The sequence below is a fragment of the Thermobia domestica genome, chromosome 9 (assembly GCF_964235325.1).
Source record: "Thermobia domestica chromosome 9, izTheDome1.hap1.1, whole genome shotgun sequence".
In the NCBI taxonomy this organism is placed as follows: Eukaryota; Metazoa; Arthropoda; class Insecta; order Zygentoma; family Lepismatidae; genus Thermobia; species Thermobia domestica.
The window spans coordinates 136617880-136628742 of record NC_137462.1 but is presented as its reverse complement, the minus strand read 5'-3'; the positions used below and the strand labels follow the sequence as shown (position 1 = coordinate 136628742).

Sequence of the window (10863 nt, the reverse complement as noted above, 5' to 3'; positions counted from 1 at the left end):
ACTTACAAAAGATGTCATATCACCATCACAACAGAACATCAATCATAATAACAGAAAATAAATTCCATCTCTTTCTCTTTTTATTTTCTTCTTCCTTTTTGAATGACTTGTGCATATTTTAAAAGCACATTTTGCCCATAAATACAAGTTATTAATTAGAAATTACACAATACCGTTACACAGTTCTATTCCCGGAGACTAGTCTTGCTGAGCCAAGATGTAATTTAAAAGGCATTAGATTTTCAAGAGTTGGTATTGCAGATTGGTAAATTGCCACATCTACATCTGAAAGTGAGTTTCTGTAATATGTTATATTGGAAGCAAAATCTGTGTTATTCATTAAGATTAATTAAACTTATAGGTAGAGATAGATTATCTCCGTATATTAATGTACATTTCTGAATTAAAATTACTGTTTTGCTTACATTTGTAACTAATAAATTTATTCTTTTTAGTATTTCTTCTTCTTCTTCTTCTTCTTCTTCTTCTTCTTATTATTATTATTATTATTATTATTATTATTATTATTATTATTATTATTATTATTATTTCTGCACAATAATCCTAGATTTCAAGTTATAATGTCCTAATCTTTTAAGTTAAAGGACAAAATGCAATAAGATCTTACAATAAGTGTTGACTGCAAGTGGTGGTCGATAATAATGGATTTTACATTTTTATGTTTATGGAAGTTTAGCGTCTATCTAAAGCACTGAGACTATACAAGTCATGGATCTAGAGCTTAAGGTGGATAAACAACTAAGGTGCTGCGTTCAATTCTCTCCCACTAGAAATCGAACCTAGGATCCTGGGCACATAGGTGCATTTGTACTAATCACTAAACCAGCTGGGAGAGCACTGGAATTTATGATAGTTACAAAACATGTGCCTCTTCTCTTCTTTGGAAAACTTTGTATGCTTGTTTACAGAATGTTTGGTTTCAAGCAGTTTTATTTTCGTGTATCATTAAGAACTTAGTTGTAACGAAAATTTGTATCCATGATTGATTCCAAACCCTTCAATGAACAGGCTGCTGACCATCCTTGTAATAAAATTTAACATCAAAATAATAGAGCTAACGACGACATAACTCGGAGTTATTCAAAGGAAGATATTGAAAGCAATTTATATTTTACCCTTTTATGGGGTACTTTTTAAAATTGATTAAGCTATTAAGCAATCAGCAATATATTCGGAATCATAATTTATATTTCTAATTTATTATTAATAGAAAACTAATCATGCTCTTCATTTGCGTTATTTTGATTGATACCCATTGCATTATATGTTTTGTAGTACCTTTCTTTGATATCCTATTTGTGTCAATAATACTGTCTTAAACTTTATTTTATTAGTTTTGCGGGTTCGATTCTCTTTGTGAGCACTCGATCGGAAAGTTTAGAAAGCGTCTTCAGGTGAGCCATCTTGAACAACATATTCCTTAACGTTTCTCGTTAGCACTAGGCAAATACTGGCATGGTACCTAATATACAGATCTCAAGTCTCTTCCTGCCTTTCCCATATGATCGCCGAGTAATGGTTACAAGTGACCATATAAATATGGTTCTTAATTCTCAATTCACTATTTCAAGGCTGAGAAATAGAATACTCGTGTTGTTTTTGTCATTAACCATTAAAACCTTGCATTAGTTTCATTTCAAATTCATAAATTTATTGCAAGAATTAAATTGTATTTACATTTTGATTACAATAATATTTATTATTTTTTTCCATATAACTACTAAAAACTACTTATGTTTTATGAACATTATTATGTACGTTTCTTTACCCGTATGAGATTTTATTCACACTGTTTCTTTTTTTGGCACTGTTAGAGGTTAACTTAAAACATTACTAAATTCTACATAGTCTGTATCAGATAGTAGGGTAAACAAACTTCTAGTATAAACAAAATTTAACTGATTTATCTTAGGAAGTACTATTTCCGGATAACTAAATATTAGTTTAGAAATTTGGGAAATTTGTGTTTACCATATCAACTCTCAATGTTGCTATTTCTGGATTTCTGTATCACATTTCAATACATCTTAATTATAAATCTTCACAATTGAAACCTGAGACCATGTAATCGAAGTAACTTATGCTAATCTTTTGCTGCAGAGAAAACAAACAACGAAAAGTATGTTATAAATATAGGTTTCATGAACTTTCCTTTTATTACAAAAAGTATGAGAAAACTTACTAATTCACGATATGGAACTCTGACTTTAAAAATTTACAAACAGTTAATTATATCATGGTCATGGAACAGCAGAACCCTTATAGTCTTTTCTTGTGAACAACTTCAATAAGAAACACTGTGAATGATACTATACTTCCAAGTATAAGCACATAAAAGCATGACTGAGTGTGTTGCAGCGTCAGAGCTACATTGACTTCTGAATGTTGATAAGTAAGGTCAACACTAATTATGTCTCTCACCCACTTACTCACCAGTCCAAAATCTCTGATGTGATAGAGAACGTTATTTATCTTATTTAAAAATCGAAAACGTTTTGATACACAAAACGATACCATTATATTTCCAATTTTGTCTCTAATTGGATGGATTTGATCACCTTGGTTTTCATCTCTATACAATTTCATCAAATATAGTACAAAATTTTTAGAAGCAAGCATAGTAAATTTTCTATTCTCGAAAAATTCTGCCAAACCTTCATTAATATTAAAAACTTCGATGGTATTTTCAGACATTTGTCTTAAATGTGGATTAGTAGCCTTTTTAAGAAATCTGACGTGTGGTCCTGTAGTAATTACAGGTAATCCCTCTTCTGCAACTTCTTTTATCGTGTTGATTTGTCGGTAATATCGTGGGGATGTGATGAAAGATAATATAGATCCCTGATATAAACTGGTAAAGATTAAGGCAGATATTGCCCACAGCTGAAAGGTAAATCTTGTAAGCAACCACCGTGGTTGTTGAATAGATATATTTAATAAAATCGCCAACATATCTAGATATGTTTTTAAGCTGTTAAGAATGTTTTTCTTACCACGTTCAATCACAAACATTGTTATCCCCATTATTACAAACGTTAACAAAATCAGTAGCCATGTAGAAGGTAAAAATGGTAAATAAACCAGCATCCAATAAGGTAATGGATCTGCTCGATGTGCTATTAGGACGTACTCATCAAAATATGCCGGAAATGTGAGTACTAAATATTTCAATCGTAGAGCATTAACAGTAACGGGACATATAGCAATGTCTGCCCGATTAGTATCAACTTCACCTATCACACCTGTCCAGGAACCGTTTGGAAGTCTCTTCCCACAATCTGAGTGTGATTGTTTTGCTACTAAAATAGGTGTAAAGTTCAGATTTTCTTGCAGGCATCTAAACGTATTTCCGAATATTCCATTTGTTTTGAAAGTAGTAGTGTTTTCTTTTCCAACTACAGTTAGGAATGGCTTCATATCAGTTATAGCTGCCACTTTAACTTTTATAAAATCCATATTGGCTGAAGAAGTATCTGGAAGTTTGATAGATTCATTTTGTGAGGACTGAAGAACATCAACAAGAACCTTATCAGTTGATAATTTATATTTTGAAACAACGGAACACACATTTCTTGCTTTGTTCTCAGTAACTGATTTACATAAATATTCATAATAAGCTATCGATTCAGGTATTCCTGATGTATAACAAATGTTAGACATTGTCTGGTGGAGCAAATGTGTATCCTCAACTATCGACGTTACAATTACAATATATGTAGTTTCAAAATTCAAAGTTATAGCTTGCTTTACACTGGCAATTATTCCATTTAACGAAACAACATTTTCAACAAAAATAACAAATATTTTAGACAATGAAGAAAGAAGTTCTTCTTGCGGTTTATGTTCGTCAGTTGATGTGGTTAATTGCTGGTGAATAATTACTTGAGACCTTAAATCTAAAGTTTTGAAAAATGTTTGATCAATAGTCGCATTCGTTCCCATTACTATGTGTATTACACTGTTCGCACTTGACAAGGAGAACTGATTAATAAAGTTAAAATCTTGAAGCAATATTTCATCTGAATTTGTTAATCTTTCAAATATTCCTTTGCACAAGCAAAGGTGTTCAGTGCCAATTGTTGCAATGCATATAATAATTATCTTTGTGTATGTAGATTTCTTCCCAGCCATTACCCAAGTACAGGAAAGGTTAAAACTGTAACGAGACATAAGTTATTTTTCACAATTGAGTTCTAGTTTTTAAGAAATGTTTAAATAAATATTAAACTAATTAAATATATTTAATAAATATTAAACATTTTAAATAAACATCTTATCAAATGATTTTATTGACAATTTAGTGACAGAAAAAGTGTAACCTGTAGTGAAAAAATGTGATGCTATTTAACATATAAACAAGTAGTGCAGCAATAATGATCCAGGACCGATTGACAGAAGTCGCTTTGATCGCTGTCATATGTGTGTTTTTAGATTTCTAAATTCATATTTATAGGCGTGAAATCAATACTAGCATAAACAAAGAAATAGTGAAAAACCTCTAAGATCAGAGTCCTTTTTCGGTAATATATATATATAAAAAGAACACATGACGTTATCAGTTCAGTAAACACTTTTATATCGACTGCAATTATTTTGTGAAAAGCCGAATGAATTTTATTTGCAAAATTAAAGAAACGTCATGTTATTTGGTAAATTTACCAATTCTAACACATCTGTAAAGTCAATCACTCATAGATTGTTATGGTCTCATAATATAACACCACAAAGTAGTGGTTCACAAAATTTTATTTTCAAGTTGTCATTTTGAATCATTATTTAAATAATTTAGCTTAGCTATAAATTCCTAAACCAGCCCGATTACGCTTGAAAAACCATTTTTAAAGATAACGGTTGCATTGCAACAATGTAATAATATTATGTGACTCACGAGACCTGCATTTGACATTCTGGTGTCAAAATATAGGTTCTAAAGGTCCCGCAAAAGGTTATACACATAGAAAGTAACCTAACAGAGAAATTCTTTTGTCATTTTACGAAATCACTACTATTTTATAGAAAATAATAATTCATAATTTTATGATGGAGGCTATAGTAAAAGAAGAGAAGACACATGTTAAAATAAGCGCAAATAAAATAGGTTTTAATCCTCTTAATCTGTACGGAAAACAATCAGAGTAAATAGAAATAATGCATACAAGTAGATAAATATACAAAACTGCTACAAGACAACACGTTTGAATCTACCAGAAATTTTTAAGATGGCTGAGGAAATGCTTCATGCAGTAACTGATACTGCAGTTCGCGGAGCTAAGAAAACTGAATTTGTTATTTGTCTTTTTGGGTGGCTCTCAACTATAAGAACAAGACAGCTACTTCGTGTCCTCAAATAAGTGTTATGATCTCCTAGAATACCGTTTCAGTGAAGAATGTTAATTTTTTTATCAGTAATATTCTCTTCTCTATATACAGCTATTAAAAAATACAGAAGGTTTGTGCTCAGCCTGGAGTCCAACCAATCCTGTCAATATTCTGCGACGAAAGTCTCTTCCATATTGTCGGTGAGACCTATATGAGTTAAGAAAAGAAATTTACTGATCTTTGTCCAATACTGACGTTTCCTATGACAAAGGTTGCCTTACGGTGCAGGAAGCTACGTAAGTGTGTGCGGTATAGAGGATGATTGAAATCCTGGAAGCAAAACTGTAATCACTATTCAGCGGATTTCCATTATGTTCAATAATTACAGAAATGCTCATCATCTCTGAATCTATAGAAGAAATGGATGGTATTCTGTACTAATAATGAGAAATTAGTTTTACTAATGTTACTAAAGGAGTGAGCAAGGCACACGATGTACTTAATTCAAATGTTTAATATAAAACTTAGACAATTAATGCATTTTGTTCAATATCAAAAACCTTGAGAGCAAAGGTTGAATAGTTCGGCAGAGAGTACGAAAGAAAGTGAGAATGTTGCCAGTATTTGGAAAATGTTGTACGCTTAATGGATCTGGTGAAAATCTTATTCATGCAGATCGGAAAGATAATTGAAGGCTGTGAAGTTACTGATTCCTGTGTTTTTTTGAATTCGATCATATGAAACTATGTGAAATATGGAAAGAGTGAAAGAGAAAATCTAGAAGGGAAATAAATAGCTTTATCCAAGTGTTTTGTGTTGGTAATGTTTTCAGAGATGTGACTAATTCTAAATTATTGAACCGCCCGAATTACTGAACCGTCGGTTCCTCATCACCAACTGCGGAAAAGTGATGATATAATATTTTTAACATAAACGTTGAGAATCGACATGCCTGTAAATGTAATGCGAGTGACAGCAAACACACGTAATTACTAATTACAGAATTGATAAATATATATCATGATAAATATCATGATAAACTTCATAGAATGAGTGGAAATTCTGCAACTCATAATTCCACCTTTTTTAGTTTCCACTTTCTTTTCGTTTCTAGTTGTAAATGTTCAAGAATTTTTTACTCACTTAAAATAGTATAAGTTGACCATACAAAATCATTCTGTCCCATATTCCACTCAAGAAAATAATAGAAAATAATATTTTTTAAATACAAAATTTTACTACTTTTTAAAGAATTCTAATTTACTATATTCATACTTTTACATTTTTCCACGGTCTTACTGTCTATATAGTCTTCTGAAATTCGAATTGTAATGACCTGAGTTGATAAATAACATATATTGACAGCTAACCAGCGCTAAGGAAAAAATAAAAACTGATTTTTTAAATGTTTTTTTTTTGTTTTTTTCTCACTAATGCTATTTGTCAAAAATAGGTACAGTACTTTACAATTATTGTAGTTTGGCCGTAAACTCTTACACTTACTGTTTACCTTTAAACATTATTAAAACTATCGAGATACGTTGAATTCTGTAATTATTTAGTTAATTTTGATTGCTCCATATACTTACTAACTACTGCTCTATATTACTCATAGATAAGTACGGTTCATTCCATTTTTCATACCTTTCTTTTTATTATAATATATCAAATGTTATATAGGCATCGTCAAATGTCAAAATTTCCAAATACGTAACGATATACCCAACATAATGACATTAAACCAAGTCATACAAGTAATAATCAACTTCAATGAAATGAAATGAAATCTTTAAGTTTTACGTCACACGGATATGGCGCTAGGCTAAAGTAGACGGTGATGATGAGAAATGAAGGAAATGGTAGAATGAAGAAAGTGAGAGAAAACGGGAGAACTCTGAGAAAATCCACGCACACGGTTTTTGTCCGCCATAAAAGTTCACGTGGTGGGATCGAACCAAAGTCCCCATGCCCCAGAGGTTATTGCTCTACCACTGAGCTACCGCGGCTCCAATATAATAATAACCAGCTTAACTATAATCCAGATTCATTATAGGATTACCGATCAACAATTAAAGCAAAGACTTACTGTACCTTAAGAATAAAGTATAAGCAGATATTTTGTAACCATTAGCACTAACGCAACGATACAAATTGCCAAAACATGTAACTCCATCCATCTCGCCTCTACACTACTACACAAATAATTAATACTTTTCTGACCAGAGTATATACATATACTATATATTAAAATGAAAATAAGGCATAACATTTTTAATAACTTAATAATATCTTCATCAGACGTTACCTGGAAGAGATATCTTCATAACATTACATTACTGCTCTAATATATGTTATATATACTGGTTACAATTTATCACCAATTTTGGATATTACTGTGACATATGGAGTACTGAAACGACAATACCTTTATAAATCCAATCCAATATTACTGTACCTTTAACAAAAAATACAGCCATATTGTGGATAATTCCCAGAAAATATTATTATCAGAATTCTTTTGAAACATATTAGTTAATGTATTCCTAAGTGCGCTTGTAATACACGTGCAAATGTACAACATTGTAATTCTTTAGAAATCCATTAGTTATTCTATCCTAATTGCATGTCTTAAAAGCATAGCAGTATTTTATACTTACTTTAATGGATTCCTTGTTCTCCACGTTTTGTAAAACGTTCGTGAGTTGGTAGATTATAATGGACTGACATATAAATGCTTTTGTAACACGAATCACAATGGAAATGTTTTATATGCCATTACCAGGTCGTTACAGAAATTTCCTATAAAAGGTAGATCTTTTGTATTGATCTTGTTCAATTTCGTATAAAATGAAAACAAAGGTTCATGTTACTCATTATTTTTAGTTTAATGTAGCACAAATATTCACCGAGGCTGAAGGAGACGGTGATGATGAGGTGGATTATAACGTTGGAATGAAGAAGATAAGGGAAAACTGAAGAACCGAGAAAATACTCATGGCACAATATTTGTCCATCACAAAATTCACATGGTTAGCATCGAACCAGGAATCTCAGCACCACAGAGGTGAGCGGTGTAGTATTGAACTATCATGGCGGCGTGCAAAATATTCGTGTACAATCATTTGAGCGATCGATTAGATTTTTGTCGTTTTTCAAAACAAAGATTATTTGAGATGACTTATAATTTGAAATGAAATTTAAATCGCTATTCAGGAGTTTATCCAAAGCTAAAAACCTGAATGAAATTAAAACACAGATCACATCTCATATAATTTACTGGAAAAGCAATAGCTACTAATCCATGAAAATGAAATGAAATGAAATCTTTCTGTTTTAAGTTCCACGATTATGCTGACTAGGTGAAAGGGGACAGTGTTGATGAGAAATGAATGCAATGATGGAATGAACAAAATGGAAGGGAACGAAGAACCCCGAGAAAATCCAAACACACAGTGTTTTCCACCAAAAAGCACTTACCACGAACTGAATTCGAACTACGGACCCTAAGAATCAGAATTGAACGCTCTACCACTGAACCACCGCTGCCTCTTACTTATCCATGAAGATAAATTGACATTGTCTTTGTACGCAATGTACTGTATAATTCTTGAGTACTTGATGAGTAAGTCAAAAAAGAAACTTGAATAACATTACATAATGTATTGTATCAATTGTGATTATAGGTATCAATTGTAATAAACAATTAAATAACTGTAATAATAAAACTAAAACTCCATACTTAAAAAACACATATATTTATTACACTGGTCGGCATGAAAATCCTCCCACGATGGTGAGAGGGTGTACCGGATAGATTTCGAGATGCTGATTACGAATATCTCATCGAGAAAGTTCCAGCACTTAAGGTTTTTTTTTTTTTTTTTTTGGAGTGCATAATTCTGAATTTTTATCTTAATCCAAGAACTGTTACTAGGCTATATCCCAGGAACATTTTTTTCTCTAGCTTACCACGACCCCCCGAAAACGTACCCCCTCCCCTTGGGTTGCGAAGATTGTCGTTGTTGTCGTTCCACACTGCATACACTAAACCCTAGGCGTTATTATTAGAGAAAGGTTTCGTAAGCAACTTGAGATCATTTGTCGGTTTCCTTTTGTGTAGACGACAGACAGATTGTTGATAAAAAGGCGCCAAGACATACACCACGTTGTCGCGTGAAATAAATATTTCAGTTTCGAGTTGATCTTCGTGTTAGAAGGTGGTGTTACGCTGTGTCTATGTATACCGCAGGTGGAAAATATTTCTGCGTGAAATATTAACATTTGTGTTAAACGAACATGCCGAGAACTTGCAACAATCCGACAGATTCTTTCTGCTAAATATGTGGGGAAATGATTTTCAAGGGACAAAGTAGGCCATTGTCACCGTTCCGTACTTCGGATGTAAAATCGGCGACCAGGATCGCGTTTGGGCTCCGAAACAAAGTTGTAACTCGTGTGCGCGTACTCTCACAGGATGGTTGAAAGGTACACATAAATCGATGCCGTTCGCCGTACCTATGGTTTGGCGCGAGATCCGTGATTATGTTTCAGACTGTTACTTCTGCCTGACTAATATAAAGGGTTTCTCAAAAAACATGAAGCATAACATACAGTATCCTAACTTGGATTCCGCGAGGAGACATGATCTTTGTTTGCCTGTACCCATACCACCAGACTCATACACCCTGTGCAGTGTTTCATCCGATGAAGAACCTCTGCTTGTGAGGATGTTGCACAATCTTTGAGTACACAGTCAGATCCCAATTACGCTTCAGTGCCTGACACTAATGAACCACATGTGATAAGTCAGAAAGAGCTGAATGATCTGATCAGAGACTTAAACCTTCCCAAGTCTAAGGCCCTGTTCCTTGCATCACGACTTCAACAATGGAATCTACTAAACCAAGATTTGAATATATCGATGTATAGGAAAAGAGAGGTGAGCCTATTTCCTAATTTTACAAAGAATGGTGATTTGGTGTATTGCAGTAACATTCCATCGCTTATAGAACAACTGAAGTTGAACTACAACACTGAAGATTGGAGGCTACACTGGTCGGCAAAATGATTTTTTTCGCTCCCACGAACGAAAATAGGTGATTTCTATCGGTTTCGAGCTCCTCAGTTCGAATCCGTAACCCACTTTTCTCCAGGACGCACCAGTTTTCAGGGAGGAGGGGGTGTATCAATATCCGCCAAAAGATGCTATTCCCTACCCATAAAGATATGCACGTTATAATTTAAATATCAATATAAATTATGCAGATAAAATTGCATAAAAAGTTAAACACTTACGTGTCACTTGGTTTTCTTACTCCTCTTGTAATTACTACAGGGTGTCTCGCGTGTCACATTCCAACAGAAGTCTGCCAACATATTTACACTCCATTTACCACTGTAGCGCCTCTCCATGGTAGCTATTTGCTGGTAAAACCTTTCCCCGTGTTCGTCAGAGACCTCCCCAAGCTGTACATTTCAGGGAAGAAGTCCAGATGGCAATAGTGTAACTTTAGGGACATATTA

The 10863-nt window shown here is 33.1% G+C and overlaps 1 protein-coding gene across 1 annotated transcript; it reads right to left on the bottom strand.

Annotated features, from left to right (window-relative positions):
* Window positions 1-2280: 2280 nt before the first annotated feature.
* On the bottom strand, window positions 2281-3681 carry LOC145661035 (glutamate receptor-like). The gene has a single exon (XM_081726471.1). It carries the CDS (start codon window positions 3679-3681, stop codon window positions 2281-2283), a length of 1401 nt encoding a protein of 466 aa, XP_081582597.1.
* Between the last annotated feature and the right edge of the window lie 7182 nt (window positions 3682-10863).